We start from the raw sequence: 27,261 nt of genomic DNA on the forward strand, positions 1-27,261 counted from the left end.
AAGAAATTGTAGTGCAGCCCGTATCAACTATAGTTATACCCATATTGATAGTCAACTGAGCAGGAATATCAACTCTCCAATTGAAAAACAGTCTGATAAGAATGTGAAGACATCACATTGACCACAGATTTAGGGGAAGGTCCTCCAAAATGTCTGATACTCTGATTGCCAAACTTCAAATAGACTCGTAATATACAAGAATATCATGACTGATAAAGAACCCAAAAACAGATCAACTGGTAATTACAATTGCAAATATGCACCATATGATAACTACAGGTCACATATAGGATTTCATTGGCAGCTGCCAGCTAGTCCAGCAAAATAAGGCAAAAGTTTTCCATTACCTGAAGAGAAGGAAACCCTATGGCCCTATAATTAAAGTTTGGGTTCTTCATTGACTCCAACACCGTATCATTCATGGTCACAAATACCCTTATTGGGTTCAATCAGAGAGTTTAAATGTCTATGGTGAGGGGATTCTTCATTCATGGGTAAAAGAAAACTCTCCAAAAATGAAATACAAACGCATACATGCACAAGCTTTAATAAATCAAGCATATGCTTATGTACTATTGAACACAGCATGTCATAACCTCGACCCTAGGACACTATTCTTTACGTCCAACAATAAAATAATAAAATAATCCCGGGTTCCAATGGCCCCATACAGATTTTTCTTTTTTCCTTTCCTCTTTTGGATTATTTGTGTGTGTGGTTAAGTCAACGGTCCAACCTATTGATAATGTATTATTTTGTACAGATGCAGTATCCTATTTTGTAGCTCACTGAAAGAATCAGAACCCAGAAGAGGATCAGGTAAAATCCACTACGCAACATCAGGGATCCTGCCTTACCTGAGAGTAGATTAGCCAGAGATTCAAAACCAACAGAGCGACTGATCACCTGTTCATTAGCAATTACATCACCGCTTGTCATGCCATAGGAAATAAGAAGGCCCATATCTTCACCCTTGCACAGTGAAGAATCAATTCCACTGCCTCTGAATGTCACGTCGCTTATACGTATCACCCCAGCAGTAACATGGATTGAACTGGGAGAATGCATTGATGAGTTCTGCCCCCAAGCCACCTTTTTTGTTGGGAATTCTTCAGCAAATGCTGGAGGAGCAGGGATCGAACCCAGCATACGACTGACTCGTTTGGCAAGGGTATTGTCCCAACCCTCCTCATATTGAACATCTGGACCATAAAAAGGCAGAAAAACAAATGATCCCTATATGATGTAAAAACTAAAAATGTAGGAAAAGAGAGTATTTTGTACAATAGAAAAAGATAATACTAATCACCCAAAAAAAAAAAAAAGATAATACTATGATATACATGATATAAAACCCTGAATAAGACAATGCATCAGTAACTTGTTATATACAATGGCTGAATCCCTCTCCTTTTTCCCCATTAGATGCAAATATCAAGAACAATTTCTGAGGCCAATCCATTGGAACCTCTTTGAAAAAAAACCTGTACCTGGTCCAAGCTTTGTATCATGCAATATTTGCTTTGAAGAGGATGCAACTTCGCTACCCAGTGACTTCGAGGGTTGTGGCATCACCAGTGGTTCTACAGTTCCTCCATTCACCTATTTATAAAAGTAAACAATAAATGTAATCTAATTTCTGAACCAATAAATGAAAATTTATTTTTTCATCAATGAACACAGAATCCGAAAGCCTTCACAGTTTATCTTACCCATTGGGTGAAGGCTGATTGGTCCAACATGGTAGCTTCACTCTCTCTAATTTTAGAAAAATCCAGTGGATCATTAATGAGGTAATCATTTAGCATTTTCAACCCTGAAGGATCTGCCTCGACAGGTTCTTGGAGATCATTAATTTCTAGGAATGAACCATCATCAACTGGGAAAGTAAAAGGATCGGAATTTTGCGTTTCATCAACTGGGTTATCAGCAACATTATCACCATCGACAGGATACAAAAGATCATTTAATTCAACAAAATGTTCATCTTCAAGAGGTAGGAGGTCTATCTGATATTGTTCAGGTAAGTCCAAGAACTTTTGTTCCTCAGATGGTTGTGGCAAATTATCTTTACTAGCCCCGCCATTAAGGACCTTCTGACCATCCGTAAAGAGCCCTTCAGCGTGCCCTAAGGAGTTGCTACCATTTCCATAATAGAAGTTCGGTGGGAGAGGAACGTTTTCCGATGGAGCACCCACGTCAATATTCTGAAACAAATAAAAAATTTCAGGACTTCAGGGAAATTGTAATAAAAAAAAAGGAAAAAGTTATACTATCTGAACACAGACAAGAAGTAGAAGCAATGTCTTTTCTACAATTAATGTCAGGTGTACAGTTTGAAGAAGGTGACCAAATAACTGAAACCTCTTGTAGGAACTGGTAAGTAAGCAGAATGGCAATGGTTGCATCTCAAAAACGCAGCATTCCAACAATTCAACACAGATTGAGACAGATCAGGATATCATCTGACTTGGTCAATTTAGCCAGTAACTCAATAACTTGAAAGTAGAGAAAATGCCAACTGATCCACTTGTGTATTGTAAGCTGTAACCTTATAATCAAGAATAAGGAGATTCATAATCTGGACTTGGAATAAATGCCCCAAGGAAATTCGACTATTAATTTAATCATATTGTCATAATCACAGTAAGCTGCATTGGATATATTAAAAATAGTCAGATGATTATTAAAACCTTTTAAAACACTATTTCATGTATTGGTTTCATTTACTAATTTGTACAAATAGTTTTTCCAAGATAAAGTGAAAACAAAGAGCGAACATCAATCCATAAGGATTTAGAGATTGGATAAGTATTCACAAAGGGAAATTAAAATTGTCAAAGAACGACTTTATGGTGCTATTTTCGCTAGGACAGAAAGCAGACAACATGGGCACAAAAGGAAATATTCATCCTTAAGCCCAAGAACAACATGTACTGAGAAGCAGTGGCTAATGCTCAAAGTGAAAAAATCAAAGTCATATGAGCTTATTTAAAAATAAAAGTACTGCAGGGTGTCTACTAAAGAAAAACTTTAATGCTTAATGAATTAGAAAATCTTGGAGCATCTAGAAACCCCTCATTCAGATCATTTATCAGCATTGCCTTAATTTGAATACAGTTAATTTCAGAAATTAATAATTTATTGCATCCATTGAGTTATTTGGCTGGAACTCCATATCCTAAACCTATTCGCAATTGGTCTCCCGGAGAAGGAGCCATTTCACCGGTCAATTCCTTCAATTCATCCCTTGATAATTAGAATACAACTCTCAACACAGTAAGATCACTATCCTTCTCTGATGATATTAGTAATAGTAAACATATTAGCACCATATAAACAGAATGAAACTGACATAACCACTCCAAACCCCCATACTCATACTCCAGACAGGAAATCTAAACTCTTGACTCGTGACTCTCTTCTCGTTAACTGGAATTCCATATCCTAAACAGACTATGATATGGTCTCCTGAAGCATCCAGTTCACCAGTCAATTTCTCAATTTCAATAGAGTAAGATCAGAATTTAGCTCTGATGTTCACGAGTAATTGTAGTTTTGCATTTTATCATCCCCATCCCCACCCCCACCCCCACCCCCACCCCCTACTGAAGGGGTGTTGGGGGAATAGTAAATCACACTCAGAAGAGTTTGCCAACAACAATCATGCAAAGCGTGCACCCGAATAAGGTTTTAGGCCAGAGATTCTATTGCGGGTACAGGCTTACTCAAAATAAACTGCTTACAACTTAAAACTAATCCCATGCTCAATGATGAACCCTCAAGCATCGATCCATTTATTAGCAATTTGAAAAAGCCGAGTAAAATGAAGCAAGCAATGTATCCAAACGTTCCCTGATTTAACAAAAAATAGAATAAGTAGAGGAAGCAAATACCCGCACAAGGTCGGCCTGAATATATCCTTCATCCCAAATATGACAAAAGGCATCATCACCGACATCATCCTTCGTAACCAACATATTCTCATCTATAACATTCTCATCCCATTCCTCCTCGACAAAAGGTGCTCCATACTGCTCTCCATTCTTAGGTCCCGCGCCGCTTTTCCGGAAAATTCTACACAGCACATAGGCATCCTGCTTCGCAAAAAAAAAAAAAAAAAAATCCAATCAGTTTGCATTAGCAATCAAAAATCGGAGAAGGCAATAACACAAGCGCATCAAAATTGCTACCGACATACCTGCGCGATGCCCGCTTTCTCTAATTTTTCGTCCACAAGCCTGTATTCATGCATGACCCAATTAGTCCGCTCGCCTCGCGGTGCACGACCAATGTGGAAGACGAGTGTCTTCTTCATCCCGACGGTATGATTCTTCCGTCGGACCGTCCGGTCCTTCCCCGTTGTCTTCCAGTAGCCCTGATCCGTAGCGCGATTAGTTCTCGACCCGTTTCCATACTTCTTATCAAGGGCCCCAAAGAAGTACCACTCTTGGTCTCTGCTTTTCAGCCTCGACTGACCTAAATAATCCAAAATCAATACATCAGCGACGTTTTAGGGTTAACAAACCAAACCTGAAACCCCAACCCCCGCCCAAAAATAGAAAAAATGACAATCCGAATGGATATTTAACTGTGAAATGGAAAAGAAAACCATCGACTAACCTGGAAGATCCCATGGCTCCGATTTGTAAAGATCAACTTCCGAGATCGCGTCGAGACGAAAGGGTTTTCCGCAGACCTTACGCGTAAGGTAGTAACTAACGAGTTCTTCGTCTGTTGGGTGGAATCGGAAACCTGGAGCGAGTGCTGCTACCGCTGCTTCGCCTCCCATGATCTAATGAGATGAATTAGGGCTAGTCTATAGATTTGCAAAATTGGGAGAATTGGGAGAATTGGGAGAATTGAGAGAAATTAACAGAGAAATCGCCAGAGACGGAAAGAAAGAAGATTCAGCTTCACTCGATGTCGGAAAGTTGTACCAAACCTATAATCATACCCACCATCTTCGATCTCATTCAGAGTTTTGTTGCTCCAAAACGATAAAGAACCACCACCATGACTGCTCGACTCTGATCTATTTTACTGAGTTTTTCTCCTTTCTCTTCCCTAACGTTGACCACGTGAAGCCGTTCGCAAGGAATGTTGACTATGTAGCAGATCAAAGGAAAACTATAAATTTCTTTTCACTTAAAGGAGCTTTTAAGCCTTTGGATTGGTATCAAAATGTTTCATAAATTTACAGTTGGATGCAGCTTACAAACTTATTCTAATCCAACGGTATTTAGGTGCTCCACTACGTGACGAACACCAAAATCATAATTTTTTACGTTTTCATGACCGGTACAGTTTTTTGACGTTAGGTTCCGTTCCGTGACTTCCGTCACCCCTAGGCTCTAACTCCAGAAGGTTCCCCACCGCGCTTTTTTTTTTTTTTTCTTAGGTTCATCCAGGTTTGAGAAGACGGAATTGGGTGAGGATCGGTCACAGACGATACCGATCCAATCAGATTCCATACTGCTTGCGTATGTTAACCAGTCAAGACTCAAGAGAGTGGAAAATTTATATATTGTCTGTGATTTTTTATCCATTTAAAGTAATTCGTATTTAAAGATTTGAGTTTTAAACATTATACAAATTCATTTGAACCCTAGTTAGATAAGAATACACATTGCTTATTTGATTTAAATTTGATCTATCTGCATAGGAACGCCTACCAGAAGCAGTAGAAGCATTCCTTTGGAGAGATTCAGTACATGTGGATGTGGAGTGGAACCATAGCCATTTCATTGTTATCTCATTGTGTAAGGACTAGGGGTGAAATAGGGTTGGGTTGAGCTCGAGTTTCTTAAAATCCCAATTCAAACCTAGATCCTACAATTCAACCCAGGCTCATCCCAACCTGTTAGGTTTGCGTTGAGCCCCAACCTTGAACCCGAGGTGACCTTGGTTGATCTTGTATTATTATTATTATTATTATTATTATTATTATTATTATTATTATATATATATATTTTTTTTACTACAAAGAATCACAAATGTTAAGTATATACTTATCAATGGGAGTGGGAGTGGGAGTGGGAGTGGGAGGAAGATGTTAAGACTATGTCCAGCTTTTATACACCCCTAAAATACATAAATTTATGGCAAGCAATGTTGTCAGTTTGGTTATAATATAGACCTTTAATTGCCTGGCATCACCATAGCTCCCAAAAACTGGATAGGCCAAAATTTGTCCAAATTATTCATAATTGTTATTGTATCTAAAGTTGACAGAAGATAAAAAGGCATCCCATGTAAAGAAAAAGGGGAAAATAGTTTGGCCATTTGATTGTCTTAGCTTGATAGGTAAGAATATATGACTTTGTGTAACACATGATGTAGGGTATAAATCATATGGACATAAAAACTTAACCAACGTATAGTAACAAGTAGGGGTGTCAATTCGTGGCCCGACCCGACTAAATCGATCATGATCGACATATTATAGATCGGTCCGGCCTTGACCGTTTATTAAACGTGTCGGTCTTGAGCCCGGCCTGTTTACAAATAGTCGGTCTCAATTCTGTTACTTGGGCCATTAGGCGCCTGATCGAGACCGACTGAATAACACTCGATTGAGACCGGCTTATTGTGCACCGGCCTGACCCGACTCTTTAATGATTGTAGAATACCTATTTTACCCCCCAAATTAAAGAGTAAAAACTAAAAAATAAAGACATGTTCACATTTTAAATAATGGTTATATTTGGTACTATTTATTGATTTATTATCATTTTTTCGGGCTTGCATGAGTGGACTGGAATATAATAGCACATTTTAAAGAGGGTCTATTTAAAAATCGGTTAAAACCTGTGTTAACATTAAACATGTTCGTAGTCCGATTAAGGCCCCACTAAAGCCCTATTAAGGTAGCTCGATTATAGCTCGAGGTCGACTGATCGAATATAAAGCATACCATGCCCTCAATAACGAAGACCGATTAATTAAATGGACGGATACGGTGTAACCTTTGAAAGTCTTCAAGCCCGATCAAAACCAAATCAACCTGACCGATTGACACCCCCAATAACAAGTAAACTCTCAAATCATAATTCACATTCATAGAATATATTGTTACAAGAAAAAAAAATGGAGATATCAATTCGCTCAAAAAAAGAAATTTTTTTTAGTAGAGCAATTAACTCATTACTACACCATTCGAATGGTTATGGAGAACTTCTAACATAATATTGGATATCGAGCTATTTACCCAAAAAAAAGATATTGAACTAATAGATGGGGGGGGGGGGTTGGGGAGAGTGGGGAAGCGTATGAGGTGAAGACAGAAGAGTCAAATCTATGAATTCCCAGGACACTATCAATCTATTGGAGAGGTACCTAAGTTGCAATTATATGCAACTCAATCGGCAGTTGGGTACCTTGGTTGTGCAAACAATCTAGGGAATGGGGACATAAGAGAATATTTGATAAAAATCGATTCCATTTTTAGACTGTTTATAGTGCATCTTGACTAAGCACCACCAACATCACCAACAAAATTAATTATTGCTTTAGCTTTAATTGATGACAACAATGCTCGTTTTTTATTTAAGGTAAATTGCACTTGAGGTACTTGACATTTAAAATATTTTGTGCAAGGCATCTTATGTTTTAAATATTATGCTTGAGTAAATACCTATTCTTAAACCCTAATTATTAACTTCTCCATTGCCTTGATTCTGCAGTCTGTTGCCCAATTGTTTTAGCAACGAGCTTCATAATGTATTACCCTGATCAAAGCTCTCCACTAAGACCCTAGGTTGTTTTGTTGTAAGCTACTTTATTTATGTAACAATGTAACAATGAAATGTGATGTTCATATCAATTTGAATATATTTTTTTAGATCTAAATCATTTAATCTCAATTAGAGTTAGGAAAGTGCACAATAATATGAGTATACAGATCCAACTCCTCGCCTTAATGTTGATCGTCTAGGTCTTGCCTATAGGTACTTGGGCGATCAACACCTATCCTAAACCCATCCAAAGGTTGTGGTTAATTTTCAAAAGAATCACTCATTGAGCTCCTCTCGACCCATACCTGAATGTACATCTCGAATCCTTCTCCTTCACTTCTCTGCCAACCTCTGCAATCAGGGATAAGGAGAGATCCCTATAAAAAGAACATTATAATTAAACTTAATTAGTCAATGATTTCAATGGACATATCATCCATCTATACAGTAAATTACATACTTTTGTGATATTTGAAAACATAAGAGACAACTTGATAATAATAATTTATACTAAAATAAATTAAAGTTAATTTAAGTTATTTGAAACATAAGTATTGTTATTTTACACCCCCCCCCAAAAAAAAAAAAAAAAAAAACATAAAGTATCGAGATGTAGATCTCATAAACATTTATGCTAAACTGTAATTTTCTTTTGGTAAAATCCTAAACTGTAATTTTCCCTTTCTTCTATTGTGTTTCTTGACGGCATCTGCGCTGTCAGCTGTCTTTCTTTTTCGCTTCGGCGTGGTTGCTTCGTATTTATTCACAAACTGACACGAATCACATGATCCATTAATAAACGACCAAGAATTAAAAAAATCAACCCTAACAACTTACATTTATGTCCGTACCCTTACGTGGCAAGATGGCAGAGTTCGTGAACCGGACTCCCCTAAAACAAGAGGCCTAGAGACTAGAGAGTAGAGAGAGCTCAGTTTCGAAGACGCGCGACAACCACCACCAGGCCCAGCACAGGAGTCCAAGTGTCTGTCTCAGGCATTAGGTGCCAAGTCATATTTGGTCGCGAGTCCAGTGACGGCCATCTGTTTGGAGTTTCTCTTCCACTCCAATATAAGTAGAAAAGGACTTCCAAACAGACATTAGTAGAATTAATAGTAACCGCCAGCTTCTTCGTAGTAGTTCCCTTCGTTTTTCTCCGACAAAACCCCTTTGCTCGCCGTTATTCCTCCCTGATCCTCTCCGTCAGGTAGGGAAGGAAAATCAAAAATTGTTTCTGGACGGTTACACACATTCTCTCTCTCTCTCTCTCTCTCTAGTTTCCTTTGCTTTTTCTTCTGCGCCCCTGTCGAGACTCGAGAATGACACACTTAGCTCCAAGTCTACCTCTTACTCCAAAGCGCATGAAACGCCGTTTTATTCCTTCGTTTTCTTTTCTATTCCTCTCTTTCCGTAGCTTTATATAATAGTATATAGCTCCTAGTTGGCTTCTTACTAAAGACGAGTTCTATATGGTGACGATCGATCGGATCAAATTGATACACAGAGAGAGAAAGTGGTCTTAGTTTCGAGTTCGGAGGATGGGATCGTCTTCAGCGCACGGTAGCAGTTATGATTACTCTTTCAAGATCTTGCTGATCGGGGATTCTGGAGTCGGTAAGAGCAGTCTTCTTGTCAGCTTCATCTCCAACTCCGTTGAGGATCTCACTCCCACCATCGGTACGGATTTCGTCCATCAAAATGATGTGGAGTAATTTCATGTTTGTGAGTTCTTTGAATCATCATTTAATGGCAATCTTGTGACTCTGCATTCTCGATTTGGAGGTCGATGGTAACTGAGCTTCCGATGTTTTGCGCTTTTTCATTGTCATTTCTTGCTTTTGATAGTGATGCACGCGATGTTTGCTTGCTTCAGAGTTTGTGCCTAATGGAATGGCTGGAACGATGACCTCTTCTTTTATATATTATTATTATTATTATTATTATTATTATTATTATTATTTTCAAATCTTTCTTGAGATTTATATTCTTAAATTATCTTTCGCCATAAACCTGCAAAAAATAAATAATAAGCTTAGGCGAAACAGTCGTTGGGATTCATGTGGATCAAATGCTCGCAGATGTCTTTCGCCGTGGTCTGGTTCCAACCGATTTGGGAGTGGTGAGAGGACTGGTGTTTCCAGGCATATTTATTGTTGGATTGCTCAAACATTTTTCTCAGTCATCGAATTTGCTAGAGCCAAATTCAGTAACGATATGAGCTCTGCTTGTGTCATGGCTCGTTCTATTCTTTCCAATCAAATGATTAACATAATCTATTTGGACATCTTTGTAAAGTCTGCAGGCAATATACAGTTTGTTTGGGACTTTGGAAAACATCTTATATTCTTAATCTGTCAAGATTCAAGATCCATCCGAACTAAGACCGTATGTTTCTCAAGAATATTTAGTAGAAAATAAAACTTCTGGTGGTTACCAATCTTTTAGAAAGGAGGATGGATTTTCACGGACAAGACACAAGTATGTAATGCTTAGCTAGACTAAAGTATTCCATCCACGCTTACGCTATCTCTAGATGCTGAATTGACTTTACATTAGAAATGTCACTCTTGCTTTCTCAGAGAATTTGGTGCTCTGTTTTGAGGGGAATACATTGTTTAACTGTTTTGGTACTTCGAAACTATCAAAATTACACTTTATTTAGATCCTTGCTTATCATCAAAATCTGTTTGATCATGGGAACCAGTTGTCTAGTTGCTTTGGCTATCTGGCATGCAATATTGGAATTTCGTTGTGTTTACTTTTGTTTTTTTAAATTAGTTATGTTCTTGGTATCGATTACTGTCAAAGACCGATGGTACTAAGGAGCACAAGGCTGCTCATCCTCTGCATTGTGCTGCACAGCTATTTAATCAAAGTATACCTTTTAATTGGGTGGCAAGGAAATGAGTATCTGCCATCATACATGCTGCTTTTGATCTTTTTTCTTGTTCCCTTCCATTGTTGGAGAATGGGAACATTCGTATTGTCAGTGTAGTGTTGTTCACTTCTTGGTTTCAGTGGTCATAAGATGCTTCCAGTATACCTTTTATGGCATTCATTTTTTCTTACCTGTCTGATCATATGCTGATACAGTCCTGTATTAACCATGTCCAGGTGTGGATTTCAAGGTTAAGCAGCTCAATATTGATGGGAAGAGAATGAAGCTTACAATTTGGGATACAGGTAATAAGTGGAAGAGATTAGTTTTTCCCAATCATGTCTTTAGTTTTTGAAATTTGTGCTTACATATTTTCATCTTGCATAAAATTTGATCCTATTAACTATAGATTTGGAATGTATGTCAACTGTTTCCAAGGTCAGTGTGCAATCAACTTTTTTTCTAGTGCTGCATAATTGAGCTGGGAGAAAAAGGTAGGGTTCAAACAGAAATTAAATGTAAAAAGTGTATCTTATCCTCTGTCATCAAGGGACTTAGTATTCTATTTCTTTTCTTTTATAATTAATGTTTTTCTTATTGTCAATCCAAAGGAGTTGGGGGGATGGGGGGAGGGGTTGTCCTATATCAGAAGAAGCTTCCAAGTTCCACTTACTGAAATGTGATCATGGATGTAAGCCTAAGCAGTTGGGGCTTAGACAGAAAAATACTGCTATGTAACATAGCATACTCAGATACCAGTGGTTTTCAGATGATAACCCCGTGGGGTAGGGTAATTGCAGCTAAATATGGCAACCTAATGAACAGGGAGCCTCGCTACTGGATGGCATCCTTGGAGTCAGTTTCTGGAAGGAATCATGCATTTAGCAGGACTCAAGGGGGGGAACAGGGACGAAAACTCTTCTATGGTGTGACACTGTGACTAATGGATGGCATCCTTGGAGTCAGTTTCCTGTTCAATTAGTTGCTGCTAATACATTTTCGTTGTGCGAATTGAATATACCATTTTCTTAGAGAAGATTCGCCATTGGAAAAGGAATTTTGACTTCTTTATTTACTTATTTGCATTGGTAAAATAAAACAAATAAAAAAAGAGTAGTCGTTAGTATTCTGATTAGTTTGTCCATCGTTACAGATTATACCAAGGCATCATATTTAGAACTTCATACCCTTTTTTCCACATGTTCGGGGTTTTTCCTTTATTTATTTATTTTAGAGAACTTTAGTCAGTTCCAATTATGAGGTGGTATCATGTTGAAAGAAACTTGATGCATGCTTATAGTATTTTTGTTCTTTCATTTATTAATCGTAGGCAATCTTTTGCTGCCGGAATATTTGAAGAGGAATCTATTATAATCAGTCAATTGAATAAATTTTTAATATTGTCATGCTTCATTGCAGCTGGACAGGAGAGGTTCAGAACTTTAACGAGCTCATACTATAGAGGAGCCCAAGGGATAATTCTTGGTAATGTACTTTGACTGTAAATTATTTAGGTTTTTTGTTAATCCACATGGAAAAATATGGGTCTAGTTTTATGCTCGACTAGAGTTTTGGTGGTACATAGTGATCATTTGCATCATCTGGTCCTCTCTTAAATGACAACATGTCCAAATGCTGGTCTTTAATTGATTTTGAATGGCCCTTTATTGCCTGGTTCCCCCTTAAATGCAAGGTTCAAGGTTTCTATTTCGAGCCTGGTTGTTGAAACCAAAATATTTTGCGAAATTGTGAAATTTAGGTCAAAACCTGTTGCTGGTTTCAATTGATGGTTTCTAGGCCCAAATGGCCATATTAGTTCCCAAAACTTCTAGAAAACACTATTTTTGGCTTTTTAAACATAGTGGAACCCTTAAATTGTAAACAAACACATCCAAATTGGTAGTTTGGTTTTGGACACTAGGTTGGTAGTGTACGTTGTATGACACTATAAATACAAAATTAGTACTGGAACACACATAATTCAATTAAGACAACTAAAATATATTTTAGGAATGAATGAACGTAAATTAGAAAGGATTTCATAATTGTCAAATGTTATACATGGTTCATTGCAAAGATATGGGAGTGATTCAAAAAAACAAAAAAAAATCCCATTTACCAAATATATATATTTATATTTTTTTTTTTTGGCAAAAAGTACAGAAACTGAGGTTTTGTAGGAAAATTTCCCTCTTTGGAGTTGAAACTAGAAAAACAATATTGAAACTCGAAACATGGTCAGAATTTTGGGTAATATTAAATTTCGATCGAAACCATGCATTTTAAACTAGACCGAAACATGCTTGAAATTTCTAAAGAACTGCAAAATTTTGACTGAAACTATGGTAAGACCCCAGTATTGCACTTGGTTTCATTTCAACCTTTGTTGAAACGGAAGTATTTTGCGAAATTTCAAACATTGATTAAATGTGCTTGGTTGCAAATATCGATGCAGTTGTTTCAATAATGAGAAAGAAATTTGAGATTACAATTAGCTTTCATAGAACTCTGAAAGCTACATAGACAACAGAACTGAACTGATAGAAGTAGCAAGCATTAGGCACCGTTTGACAACGTTCCTAAAAATGTGTTTTTGCGTTTTTTCTGTTCCTAGAAACGGAGAAACGGGATAAAAAGCGTTTGATAATCTTGTTTCGTTCCACCCGTTTTTAGAAACATAAATAGGAATTTATGAAAATTTATATTACAAGAAATGGATGTGACGAAACAAGTTATACTTGTTTTGTCGTTTCTAGAAACAAGTGAAGGCAACAAATTGTGGATTTGTGCTCGATAAAAAAAACCCAAAAGTGAGAAGCATGACTCTTCTCAAGCTCAAAAGTAATGGAATTTTTGAAGCTCAAAAGTGAGGAGCATGTTATCAAACAATAATGTGTGCACAAATCGATCTAAGAAATAGGTTTATCAAACACCCAAAAAGCCGTTTCTGTTCCCAGAAACGTGAAAATTCGTTTATGCGATTTCTGGACACAGAAATGGCAGAAACGTTGTCAAACGGTGCTGATGGGGACATCAAAGTGTACAGTCGAAAGAAGAAGAAGACACAACCAGTCCCATCTCTGTGGTTGGAGGATTAGAAGAAACCAGAAAGAAGAAGGAAGAAAGAAGAAGAAAGGAGGAGGAAAGAGAGGAGTCGAACCAGCCTTCCCAGCGCTGCTGGGTTCGACCCCCCTTGTTTCTCCATTCAGCAAATCTTGTGGACCCCACCAAATCTTACTTTACTTTGCTTTAATTATGATATTATTTGATTGTTTTAAATAATTAGGAATCTAGGACTTCTTTCTATTAGGTAGTTTATTTTTTCAAATAACTGAGATTCTAAATATCTTTTTTTTATTTTTAGAAGTTTTATTCTATTTAAAGTGTAAGGCCATTGGGCATTGTTTTAATCAATGATATTATTGAAAAAAAGCACAAAAGATGTCGCTTCTCTCTCACGACTCCTCTCTTTCTCGCCTCTAGTTCTTTCCCCCCCTTTTGACCTCCTCTCTCTCTCGGCTTTCTCTCTTGTCTCAGCTCCCTCTCTCTTCCATGCTTTTCTCTGCTGCTGCTGTTGTTTACTCTCTGCTGCCGCCTACTCTCTGTTGCTGCTGCTATTTACTCTCTACTGCTGTTGTTTACTCTCTGTTTCTGCCGCTGCACTATTGCAGCCATTGTTTGCAACAACCGAAGGTCATGCTACGTGGATAGATCATCACCTGGGCTGCTGCTGACCTCCTTTTAATAATCGGACTGCTGTTGAACATTCTTTTCAAAAATTTGAGTTGTTCCTGTATTCTCAAATCTGGGCAGCAGGTAAGTAGAGATTGAACCTTCCCCATTCCCCCATTGTCCCCTCATTATTTACTCCATCATCTTACATTAAAATCCTCCTCTTTTAGCCTATTGTTTGACCATTATTTGCACCACTGTTTTACCTTAGATACTACTGATTTTCTTATTACAAGTATGACTGATTTTAGAGCATATAACATGGTATTTTTATCTATCTTTGGTGCTTAATAGACTAGTGTCATAACCTAATTTTGCTTGGTGCTATGTTCCCAATCCCATGTTCCCCCCTTGACACTTGAGTGAGTTAATGGGTTTTTCTTCCTAGACTATTATTGCTCTCTATTATTTTGTTCATTAGTCTCACTTTATTTTGCATGTTAATCTTGTTTGCTGAGCTTCCTTTATCCTGTCCAACCCAAGTCCCTTGAGTTTACCCTATCCAGTTAGTTAATATTGTAGGAAACCTAGTCACCTAGGAACCCCCTAAATCTTGGTATCAGAGCATGGTTTTGTCTAGGTTTAGGGTAATTAGGTACTGCTGTCCATTGTTTACATGTCTTATCTTTTGAGGTCTAGTCTCTGTCACAATCTATCTGTAGTCGAGTCTGAGTTAAGAGAGCGTTACCATAGGTTAGACGACGCCATTTTCTTCTTTAGATTGGCGGGACCAAATAGCATTGGATGCTATTCCCTCCAAAAGCACATACTTGAGGGAGATTTTTGACCTCAAGATTGAGAGGGCTAACTACCTGTCTCAATTAGATATTCTGAGTAGACCTTGAGTCTTTGGTGGTAACCGTATCTTGGCTGCCCATCTCCTTATGTCCACTCAGTGGTAGAGTATACCAAAATATGTCTGACCTTCCTGACACCCCACCGGCCCACCCAACTTGAGCAATTGGCCGAATTCATGAAAGCCATCCAAGCTACCCTCTAAGCTAGCCAAGCTATGCAGGAGACACAAGCTGCCCATCTCCAAACCCTTACTGATAAGTTGGCTGCCCTCGAGACAAGTGCCCAAAACCTTGATGGATGGTAAGGCCGTAACACAACTGACACTGAGCCTAGGGACAGAGGCCTTAACCCTGAGGAAGTGAACGAGAATAACCACATTGATGGTTATGACCCGATAGGGGATAACTTCCAAGGCCTAAAGCGTGGTAGGGGTTGAGGCCCATCGCCAAAACACTAAATCTAATATGGAGATGATGAGGGTTATGAGCATCATGATAGAGGCTTTGATGTCAGACGGATGATTAAGGTAGATGCCCCTACCTATGATGGTCAGATTGATGCTAGGATCCTTCTGGATTGGATCAAGCAGATGGATAGGTACTTCGATTTCTACGATATGTCAGAGGAAGTCTGCTGCCGATTTGCTAAGTTCAAGCTTATTGGAGCTGCCCAGGACTTCTGGATAGACCTAGAGTACCAAGAGGACCACCTAGGACTTGAGCCGATCACCACATGGGTAGAAAGGCAAGAGAGACTCAAGAGGGAATTTTTACCTATCACTTATAAGCTCCAGTTGTTGAATGAAATGAATACCCTGAAGCAAGGAAAGTTAACTGTGACCGAATACATGAGCAAGTTCAATGAATTGAAAATTAGAAGCCGTAATTGGGAGGATGTTGAGCAGGCACTATTCAGATTCCTTACCGGACTCAACTCTTAAATTTAGTCTTATATGGCACCCCACCTAGTGTGAGACGTTCCACAGGCCTTCAGGATAGCCCTTGAGGTGGAATTCTCGATGAGAACTTATTCTCAGAGGAAGAGCTTCCAAGCTGGGGAGTCCTAATTTAAAAAATCACCCCAAGGCTCAATTGGATTCCCAAAATTCCCTGTTACACCACAACGTCAATTTGACAACATGGGTAAAGGAATTTTGGGAGAAGCACCCAAGAGTAGTGGGCAACAACAGTGATTCAAATGTCACGGGTTTGGTCACTTCTCCAGAGAGTGTCCCAATAGAAATCTTTATATGGGAGAGCAGAATCCTGAAGAAGGTGACCAAGAGGGTTTTCAGGACCATGAGTATGAGGACCATAGGCCAGATGAGACCATATCTGATGAGGATGCCGAGAAGGCCGGTGACCTCAAGCTCGGTATTGTGCGATGCATGGTCTCACAACCTAAGAGTAGCGATGATTGGCAGCGAACTAATATTTTCATCACTTACACATGTCATCAGGGCAAGAACTGCCGCGTCGCCATCTGCAGCGGGAGTTGCATGAATGTGGTTGCCAATAGCTGTTGCCTGAATGAGCCTTAAACCTGAACCCCACCCCAAGCCTTACAAGGTTGCCTGGGTAGATCAGTCCACCATCCCCATTAATTTGAGGTGTCTAGTTCCCTTACACTTTACAGGGTATGAGGATCGAGTGTGGTGTGATGTTCTAGAGATGGATGTTGCCCGCATCATCCTGGGTAGACCCTGGTTATATGATTGGGATGTCACCAATTATGGGAAGTCTGACACCTATGTCTTTGAGTTCAAAGGGAAAAAAATCAGACTGACCCCCAGTGCCCCTAGGGAAGTTAAGGTTCCAGAACATAAGGGAAATACCACCAAATAAAACCCCACTAAGACACTCAATATTTTAAATCAACAATAATTTGAGGGAGAGTGTCAACAGTCAGGGGTGATTTATGCTCTAGTTGCCATACAGAGTAATACCGATAGGTCACGCTTATTCATTGAGGCTAGAGAAGTACAACCCTTGTTGAGAAAATTTTAGAGGTTATTCCCTGAGGAACTACCTGATGAGTTATCGCCTATGCGTGACATCTTGCACGTTATTGACTTAGTTCCAGGATCCTCTCTCCCGAACTTACCCCATTACCGAATGAATCCCAAAGAACACATCGAACTTAAACAACAAGTGGATGAACTATTACAGAAGGGATTCATTAGAGAAAGCCTTAGCTCGTGTACTGTACCTACCTTGCTCATGTCAAAGAAAGATGGTACCTGACGTATATGTGTTGATAGTGGGGCTATTAATAAGATCACCATCAAGTATAGGTTCCCTATTCCTAGACTTGATGACATGTTGGATATGATGGCCAACTCTTCGATCTTTTAAAAGATTGATCTCAAGAGCGGGTACCACCAAATTAGGGTTAGGCCTGGAGATGAGTGGAAGACAACCTTCAAAACGAAGGATGGCCTTTTTGAATGGTTAGTCATGCCTTTTGGCTTGTCAGATGCACCTAGCACCTTCATAAGGATAATGAATCAAGTGCTTCAACCATTTGCTAGGCAAGTTCCTAGTGGTTTACTTTGATGACATCCTTATCTATAGTAAGACCTCGTCTTCCCACTTGGATCACTTACAGAAGATTTTTCATGTGCTCTCACAAGAGAAACTCTATGTTAACCTCAAGAAGTGCACCTTCATAAGTGATCAAGTCATCGTCCTAGGATTTGTTGTGTCAACTCGGGGAGAATCTGCTGACCCTGAGAAAGTGAGAGCGATCCTAGAGTGGCCTGAGCCAACTAATGTCCATGAAGTACGAAGCTTTCATGGCTTAGCCACTTTCTATAGGAGGTTCATCTACCGGTTTACTTCCATTATATCTCCTATCACCGACTGCATGAAAAAGGAGTTTCAATGGACTAAGAGTGCTACGAAGGCCTTTAATGAGATTAAAAAGCTTATGACTGAAGCTCTAGTCCTGTGCCTTCCGGATTTCTCTAAGGTCTTCGAAGTGAATTGCGATGCATCTGGTATTGGAATAGGTGGTGTCCTAAGACAAGAGAGCCACCCTGTTGCCTATTTTAGTGAGAAACTTAATGAAGCTAGGCAACGATATTTCACATACGATAAGGAATTCTATACGGTTGTCCAATCATTGCGCTATTGGCGACATTACCTTTTACCGCAAGAATTCATGCTATTCTCTGACCACCAAGCTCTGAGATACCTGAGTGCCCAAGAGAAAATTACTAGAGACATGCCAAGTGGGTTGAGTTTCTCCAAGAGTACATTTTTGTACTCAAGCATAGACCTGGTGTCGAGAATACTGCTGTAGATGCACTGAGCCGGGTGAACATGTTCCTCAGTAGCACCAATGCTAGGAGTCGAGCTAGTGTGTTACTCCAGGCAATGAGTGTAGAGGTTGTAGGGTTCGAGCGAGTCAAGGACCAATACCCCACCTGTCTTGATTTTAGTGAGCCTTTCACTTGAACGGCAACCCGGTTAGCCGCTCGGACTACCTACTTAGGGAGGGCTTCATTTTTAAAAGAAGCAGGTTGTGCATTTCTAGGACTTCACTCCGAGATTTCTTGATCTGAGAATTGCATGCTGGGGGAGTCATTGGCCATTTTGGTCTAGATAAGACCATCACCCTCGTTGAGGACCGATTCTTTTGACCAGGACTAAAGAGGGATGTTGCTAGAGTTGTGAGTCAGTGTAGGATATACCAGATTGCCAAACAACAAAAGCAGAACACAAGTTTGTACACTCCCCTACCCATTCCCCATTCCCCTTGGTAGGACCTTAGCATCGACTTCGTGCTTGGTCTGCCAAAAACTTCGAGAGGTCAGGATTCTGTTTACATGGTTGTAGATCGCTTTTTGAAGATGGCCCATATCATCCCATGCTCTAAAACCTCTGATGCGTCCATAGTAGCCAAATTTTTCTTTAACGTGGTTGTCAAGTACCATGGGTTACCCCTCACCATAGTGTCCGATAGGGATGTTAAGTTCACTAGTCATTTTTGGAGGACCTTGTGGTGGATGATGGGCACTAAGCTCTGTTTCTCTTCAGCTTTCCACCCTCAGATTGATGGCCAGACTGAGGTTGTTAATAGGAGTTTATGAAACTTGTTGCGTTGCCTCATAGGAGAACACCTTACCATTTGGGATCGAGTCCTTAGCCAGGCCGAGTTTGCATATAATAGTTTTAAGAACCGTACCACTGGGCTGTCCCCCTTTGAGATTTGTTCAAGATATCAGCCCTGGGCACCCATAGACCTTGTCCCAGTTGTGTCCAGTTCTAGGACATTCCTGTCAGTCGAGTCTTTTGCTCAACATATACATAATTTGGATGCAGGTATAAGAAGACAGATAGCACTGAGCCACAAGCAATATAAGTCAAAGACAGATGTGCACAGAAGGCTACAAGAGTTTCAGGAGGCCGATATGGTGATGGTTAGAATTAAGCCGCAACGCTTTGTTAGGGGAAAAGCGAGCAAGCTGCATGTTCATAGCACAAGTCTGTTCAAAGTACTCAAGAAGATAGGTGCCGGTGCGTATGTTCTTGATCTGCCAGCTAGTATGGAGATCAGTAATATTTTCAATGTTTAAGACCTTGTCCCATACCATGGTACCTCTACCATTACCCCTTTCTATCCTGATGACTTTGGGGACTTTCCCTTCACCATTGATGAGACTACTGAACCAAACCAACCACTTCCCCCCACCTCATTACCGCCTGTGCCTAAGGTCACGAGAAGGACTGAAGAATTTGAGGAAATCCTGGATGAGAAGATTGTGTCCACACACAGAATGTTCTAGAGAGTTCTTAGTCAAGTGGCGTGGGTGACTGGAGATTGACAACACCTGGATCACATTGCAAGAAATCCAACGACTCAACCCAAGCCTGCTTGAGTACTACCTGAGCCGTAATTCACCGGAGATGAATTTTTCCAAGCCGGGGAGAGTCGATGGGGACATCAAAGTGTACAATCGAAAGAAGAAGAAGACCCAACCAGTCCCATCTTTGTGGTTGGAGGATTAGAAGAAGGAAGAAAGAAGAAGAAAGGAGGAAAAAGAGGAGTCGAACCAGCCTTCCCAGCGTTGGGTTCGACCCCCTTGTTTCTCCCATTCAGAAAATCTTGTGGACCCCACCAAATCTTACTTTACTTTGCTTTAATTTTGATATTATTTGATTGTTTTAAATAATTAGGAAACTAGGACTTCTTTCTATTAGGTAGTTTATTATTTCAAATAACTAAGTTTCTAAGTATCTTTTTTTATTTTTATAAGTTTTATTCTATTGAAAGTGTAAGGCCATTGGCCATTGTTTTAATCAATGATATTATTGAAAAAAAGCACAAAAGATGTCGCTTCTCTCTCACGACTCCTCTCTCTCTCGCCTCTAGTTCTTTCCCCTCCCCTTTTGACCTCCTCTCTCTCTCGGCTTTCTCTCTTGTCTCGCCTCCCTCCCTCTTCCATTCTTTTCTCTGCTGCTGCTGTTTACTCTCTGTTGCTGCTGCTTCTGCCGGGCTACTCTCTGCTGCTACTGTTTACTCTCTGTTGCTGCTGCTGTTTACTCTCTGCTGCTGCTGCTGTTTACTCTCTGCTGCTGTTGTTTACTATCTACTGCTATTATTTACTCTCTGTTGCTGCCGCAGCACTATTGCAGCCACTGTTTGCAACAACCGAAGGTCATGCTATGTGGATAGATCATCACTTGGGCTGCTGCTGACCTCTTTTAATAATCGGACTGTTGTTGAACATTCTTTTAAAAAATCTGGGTTGTTTTCCTTTATTCTCAAATTTGGGCAACAGGTAAGTAGAAACTGAACCTTCCCCATTCCCCCATTGTCCCCTCATTATTTACTCCATCATCTTCCATTAAAACCCTCCCCTTTTAGCCCATTGTTTGACCATTATTTGCATTACTGTTTTACCTTAGATACTGTTGATTTTCTTATTACAAGTATGACTGATTTTGGAGCATATAACATGGTATTTTTATCTATCTTTAGTGCTTAATAGACTAGTGTCATAACCTAATTTTGCTTGTAAAGGAAGCTTTTATGAATTGAAATTAACTAATTCACGTTTTACTACTCATTTTAGTGTATGACGTCACGCGGCGTGAAACCTTTACAAATTTGACAGATGTATGGGCAAAGGAGATTGAGCTTTACTCCACCAATCAGGGTTGTATAAAGATGCTTGTTGGGAATAAAGTTGATAAGGTAAGCCCTATATTGTGTGTCTGTTTTCTGCGGATCACTATTATCTTGAAAGGAATATTATTTTCAGTTTCGTATTTCTGGGTGATAGTATGTTCTACTGCTTGCTGAATTTTAATGAGCCTTAAAAATCTTGTGAATAGTATAATTCCTGATTGATAATACTGCTTCCTGACATCGGTTTAGAGTCCTAGAATTGGATGTGTGAAATGAGATTAAAAAAAAAAAAATTTATGGTGTAATACGATGTGCTCTTTTAGATTGCTCTGTGTATTTTCAAGTTGCATGAGGGGTGAAGCTTCTGCACTATTCCACATGCCTATCTGTTTTAGACAGGAAAAAATAAGAAGTTTTAAGGTTAATGTTTCCTGTGGATCTATTTTCTATTTCAGAAAGAAAGCAAATGAAAAGGTTTGTCATATGCTTCATTAGGCTCTTGCTCTATTTTGATCTGTGGATTTTAGAAAAACTATAAAGTTCAGAATCAGAGGCTACAATATGTTATATACCCTCCCCACCCGCAAAAATGACATTTTCAAAAACTTAGGTTGAAACTGTAAGAATTCCACATGATGTACTCATGAAGTGCTACAAACTGTTGAGGCATGTGCTTGATTTTGAAATTTGAGGCAATGACCACACATTGGAAAAGTGCACATTATATTAACATCTCAAAAGACGCGACATTAGGAAAACTAGAACTATCTTCATAATATCAGAAATCTATGAACTATCTTCATAAATATCAGAAATCAATTTTTTCCCTGTTCTTATATACAAGAACTTTCACCCCCCCCCCCCCCCCCCCGGGGAACCAGAGTGGACCAAACAAAACAAAAATGACCTTACCTCCACTTTGTTGAGATTTTGTAAGAGAAGAAGGGATAGTCTGTTCATATGCATTATTATCATAACCAGTTATTGATATGCTTTGTTGTTATAACTTATAACTGGTTAACCCAACAACAATGTATACTGTTACAACTGATTATCCCATAAGCTCGAGCTTTTAAGTGGGCAATAACAATGTATACCAACACCCACTGCATGTGGAGGCCCATACACGGTACCCTTCATGTGACACACACTCATGCGGAAAAATAAGAATTCCAACTCACTTTACATTTTCAAAAAGGCATATCTGAGATTTTAACAAATATATCACAGAAATTTAAAAATACCTTCTATTACATGATTTCTTTGTTTAAATTATTTGTTGGCTGTCAATATTGGTACATCTTTTATAAAAGAAAATGAAGAGAGAATAATCACATGTTTGTAAAAAATGTGTCAAAGTGAGAAGTATTGGATGAGTTTTAGATCAGAGTTAATACCCTGTGTTCCCATCTCTGGCCTTAATCTTCAGAACATTTGTACAAATTGGTTGGTTGACATAGCCAGGTTTCTTACATTACATGCAGTGCTGGATTCAATGAAACTCCTCTACATGGAACATTCTGTTTTAATCACAGTGGAAGTTTAGCTCTCAAAATTACTGGTCATCAGTTCTACAACTTGAAGGCTTTGATTTTGAGTTGGAGCAACGGAGCACATGGAACACCACTTTACTTGAAGAATCTTAAAATATGGGATTTTAAGAAGCAGTTGTTTTGTTTTGAATTCGTTTTTATTTTCCATTAGTATATATCATTCCATACGCCTTGTCAATTATTTCTGACCTGGATTTCATTCAGTGTCTATGAATTTCATTTGGGTATTCAGGAGGCAAGAAGTACCTCTGGTGCGTACTTTGGAAACATGGGTTGTCAACCTACGAGGATTGAGTGTCCAAATCTCATACCCACTTTGCAGTGTTACATGTTGTCTTAAAATCTTTTCCCGTGCTAATACAGTTTCTATATTACTGAATGACAATGCTGGGCCTCTCAATGGAGACCATGATAGTGGTCAATCTCTTGGAAAACAAGGTCCACTGGGTATTGGCAACTGCATTAGAGATTCTATGGAAAGAAACTTCATGTTTGCGCACTTATCTTGTCAAGGTGTACAGCTCTAGCAAATTCAAATCTAGTGTCATCTTTCATGGTATAAGGATTTCCAAAATCTATAGTTGTGCAGGAGGGGATTCAAGCGGTGTTATCTAAGAATGAGAGTGTACTTGGGAGAAAATTTGGTAAAGAAATTTGGGTACTGGTCCATGCCTGTCTAATTCATATATATTTTTTCATAGATCAGCTGGTTTTCTAACCCAATGTAAGATTTTGTGGGACGACATGTCTAGTAATGGAGAACATATATCCCTCATCTGTGCTTTCAGCTTTCATTGTAGTCCCTTTCCTCTATATATTTAAATTTATCTATTATTACAAATGAAACAAAATATAGTTCTATTGATGATGGAGATTTTTTCAGCTAATCTATATTTTACTAATGTCTCTGTGGATGTTTGCTGTTTGTGTTGATAAAACATAATGTTTTCAGGAAAGTGAACGGGCGGTTACTAAAGAGGAGGGCATGGCTCTTGCACAAGAGTATGGATGCTTATTTCTGGAATGTAGTGCGAAAACTAGGGAGAATATTGAAAAATGCTTTGAAGAACTTGCTTTAAAGGTATGCTACTCCAAAATTGATGTACTCCTTTCATTTTCAATCCAGAACCCACAAAATGTTGTTGAAATGCATTCAATTGCAGTGATCTCCCCCCCCCTCTCCAAAACACCAAAAAAAAAAAAAAACCTTGGATTAATGAGAATTTTAATTTGAAGAAGGGACAAACCCCCAATGTCATTCCTGTCATCCATGCAATCGCATTTGTTGAATCACCTTCCTCTATTGCATGTAGCTACCCCTTAACAAGATGTCAAGAACTCAATTCCAGTTTTTAGAGCTATCTGCTCTACTCTCGTAGAATCACCTCAGTGCCATTTACTTTAAGATTTAGCATTTTGGTACTTCCTTGACATGGTCGGTTAAATAAAACTTAGTAGTAGAATATTTGAGATCTATTACTAGATGAGCACAAAATTAGTATCTTCATTACTTTAGGTTCAAAATGTGCGCTGACCTTATTTGCACATGAAAGAAAACAAGGATAAAGTACTACAAAAAGACATCATTAAAATTTGTTTCTTCGTTAAAATTCCTCATGAACCCAAAAATGTAGTTCAAGAACTTTGGGGCTTCATGACTTGGTTGTCAATGTAGAGAAAAACCCTATATTATCCAAGTATTGTATTGTTTTGCTTAAAAATAATTTTCTAATCCAGAGATTATTATTAATCCTCCTAAAAATTGTGGGAATAATTTTTGAAGTCATGGTTCATACCATTAATCGAGACTTGTATAATTTTTTTTTTTGGGGTGTGGGGGTGGGTGGGTGTGTGCAAGAAAGGTAAGAGAGGGTTGTGTATACTAGTTTATATACTTACAAAATTTTGACTTTCTTTTGTGAAATTGTTTGTGATCCTCTAGCGCTCCCCTTCAACTCACCCCAAAAAAAGAAAAAGGGGGGTGGGGTAAAGTTATAGATCACCTAGGTCAGTGATCTTTAGAAATTGCACCTGACCGTTGGATGGATAGTTCAAGGTTTGGATTAGCCATGTGTCAAAATTCAGCCTCAAATTCAATCACTTATCCTCCTATGCGATGGTATACTCTCCATGTATGTCCATACACCCCCGCATAGTCCTATGCACTTTCTTTGTGGTATTGGATTTTTAATGGGGTTTTTTCCCACCTAGCCAACTCCAATTGGGCTGAAAGTTGGAAAAGGAAGAAAAATAAGAAAAGCATGAACACGTGACATACCCCCCTCCCCCTCCCCCTCCCCTCTTCTTTGGACATTTTTTACTCCCCTATATAGTATTCTAGAGAAGCTGTGAAGATCGTTTATATATCATATCCAATAGAGACCTTTATCTACTAGAGTTTTCAAATTTGGGATCAGATTAGGTGTATTAGCATTGTCCGGCACAGATTCACAAAAGGAAATAAGAAAATCGAAATAAGCTTTTGATGGTACGAATTTTGTCTTCTCCTGGGTTTAACAATCCTGATTAGTCTCAGATATTTGCCACATAACTGTCCCTCGAGCAAAAGGAATGATTGAAAGGCACAAGAAACTGTATTCGTTAGGGTAACTCGAATGAAGTTTATTATTGGTGAATGCTGTTATAAACATATTAGTTCAGAGATTCTGGACGTTCTAACCAGATTATTTCTACAGATAATGGAGGTCCCTAGTCTATTGGAAGAAGGATCAACTATAATAAAGAGGAACATTTTAAAACAGAAACCAGAATATCAGGCACCTTCCAGCAGTGGTTGTTGCTCTTGAGAAGCTGTACAAGGACCTACATAAAAGAATTGACCTAGACATCAAATCAAAGGTCCCCAGACAGTGTAAGTAACAGGCATTGGACAATCAGATCCACGCAGAGACCTTTTGTGATTCAGTGATGTAAATGATGATTTCTGTTTCTGTTATTCTATTATCTTTCTGTGAATTGTTGGGGCATCCCTTACTCTTACTTTTGCAGAATCTTCTGCCCTATCAATGTCATAGTTTTGAGATCCGAGTGTGGGGCATGCAAACTGAACAGTACTCTGGTGAAAATGTTCATGTAAACGAAAAGAATATACATAATTTGGTTGTTCTAACATGAGATGTATAATCCATGAATCAGAAACTAGATGGCTTGGTGATTTTTCTAGTTCATGGTCTTTTTATTGCTCACCTTCTTGTTGCACAACCAAGAACCACTCCTGTTCTCTGCCGTATAGGTAGAGATGGACTGGTTTCACTCATCAAAAACTGCAATATCTTGCAATCTACATGGAGTTTGCTGAAGGTAAGTTCATCAACATTCAGCCAGCTGAAGCTCTATTTCAGGTCATCTGCCCTGCAAATCTTTTATAATAATGAAATCATCTCTCTGTACAAGCAAAGGTACACATCCAAGGTGAGGTGGGAAATTGGTCACTTCATTCTCTTTTTGAATCTTCGCAGATTGATTTGGTATTTATCTTACTTGCCAAAGAGATGGTTTGTTGTCAGATTCAGCTCCGGAATGGATGTCTGTCAACCAAGGTTATTACCCCTAACTGCGGAAGCGCCTCTTGGCCTTGGCGTTGGCGTTGTGGTGGCTGTCAGTGCAAGATTGCTGGGCTATGAGTCTAGGGAGAGATTGCCTGTTCATCTCTCCCCCTCCCCTCTGGCCGCCTTTAGTTGGGACGCCAACCCTAGGGGCCAATGGGTCATCGATAGAACCTGATCCCGCTCCCCCCACCCAAACCACCACCCCACCACCCCCCCCACCCGCCACCCCAACCCCCAAACCACCCCCCCAAAAAAAAAAAAAAAGGAAAAAGAAAAGGAAGAAGGAAGAAGGAAAAAGAAAAAAATCATTGCATTGCAGATCCTACATCTTGCTACGTTAGCCTACCACTTTGTCTATATGCCTAGAGATATAGGTTTGATTGTTTTACATAAAGACAGTAGAAATATCTATTTTTTGGTAGAAACGCTGTCCTTTCTTCCATGTTAAATTAAGAATGTGAATTTGTAACTGAAACCGTTTATCAAAATCGAATTGATCCATTTCCATTGAAATCGTAAAATCATTTAGTAAATAGTGCAGTTATGGTTTCAAGTTTCAGGCGGATTAGCTAAATGGGTCGGGTCGGTTTTAACTGCGAAACTTGTTGGTTTCAAACCGAAATGAAACCGTTTAAACCTGGCCGTTTAAAACTGTTTAAATCAATCCGATTAATCCGTATAACAATTAAATAAAGAAGGGATAGTAATCCATATAACAATTAACAATTAAATTAAGTGTCCATCCTGCTTTGGCATGATTTATTTCAATTCAGTTCAAGTCTAGGCTTTAGATCATGAACTTGTAATCTATATATGTTACTATGTTATTATGTTATCATAGATGTGGTGTTTTGGATGAA

The 27,261-nt window shown here is 38.9% G+C and overlaps 2 protein-coding genes and 1 long non-coding RNA gene across 3 annotated transcripts; 1 reads left to right on the top strand and 2 right to left on the bottom strand.

Annotated features, from left to right (window-relative positions):
* Window positions 1–457: 457 nt before the first annotated feature.
* LOC122082705 (NAC domain-containing protein 53-like) lies at window positions 458–5,089 on the bottom strand. The gene is made up of 6 exons (XM_042650428.1): window positions 4,624–5,089; window positions 4,202–4,479; window positions 3,897–4,097; window positions 1,713–2,207; window positions 1,491–1,602; window positions 458–1,202 (listed from the first exon to the last, which is right to left on the bottom strand). The coding sequence occupies exons 1-6, from the start codon at window positions 4,790–4,792 to the stop codon at window positions 751–753; spliced, it is 1,707 nt and encodes a 568-aa protein (XP_042506362.1). The 5' UTR covers window positions 4,793–5,089; the 3' UTR covers window positions 458–750.
* A 3,670-nt stretch (window positions 5,090–8,759) lies between these two features.
* On the top strand, window positions 8,760–26,015 carry LOC122082846 (ras-related protein RABC2a-like). The gene is made up of 6 exons (XM_042650632.1): window positions 8,760–9,413; window positions 10,851–10,919; window positions 12,034–12,099; window positions 21,224–21,345; window positions 23,785–23,913; window positions 25,529–26,015. Exons 1-6 carry the CDS (start codon window positions 9,275–9,277, stop codon window positions 25,637–25,639), a joined length of 636 nt encoding a protein of 211 aa, XP_042506566.1. The 5' UTR covers window positions 8,760–9,274; the 3' UTR covers window positions 25,640–26,015.
* On the bottom strand, window positions 25,884–26,603 carry LOC122082847. Its single transcript, XR_006141416.1, has 2 exons — window positions 26,334–26,603; window positions 25,884–26,237 (listed from the first exon to the last, which is right to left on the bottom strand). It is a non-coding gene; the product is annotated as an uncharacterized LOC122082847 (long non-coding RNA).
* Between the last annotated feature and the right edge of the window lie 658 nt (window positions 26,604–27,261).

The sequence above is a fragment of the Macadamia integrifolia genome, chromosome 6, assembly GCF_013358625.1.
Source record: "Macadamia integrifolia cultivar HAES 741 chromosome 6, SCU_Mint_v3, whole genome shotgun sequence".
NCBI classification, from domain to species: domain Eukaryota; kingdom Viridiplantae; phylum Streptophyta; class Magnoliopsida; order Proteales; family Proteaceae; genus Macadamia; species Macadamia integrifolia.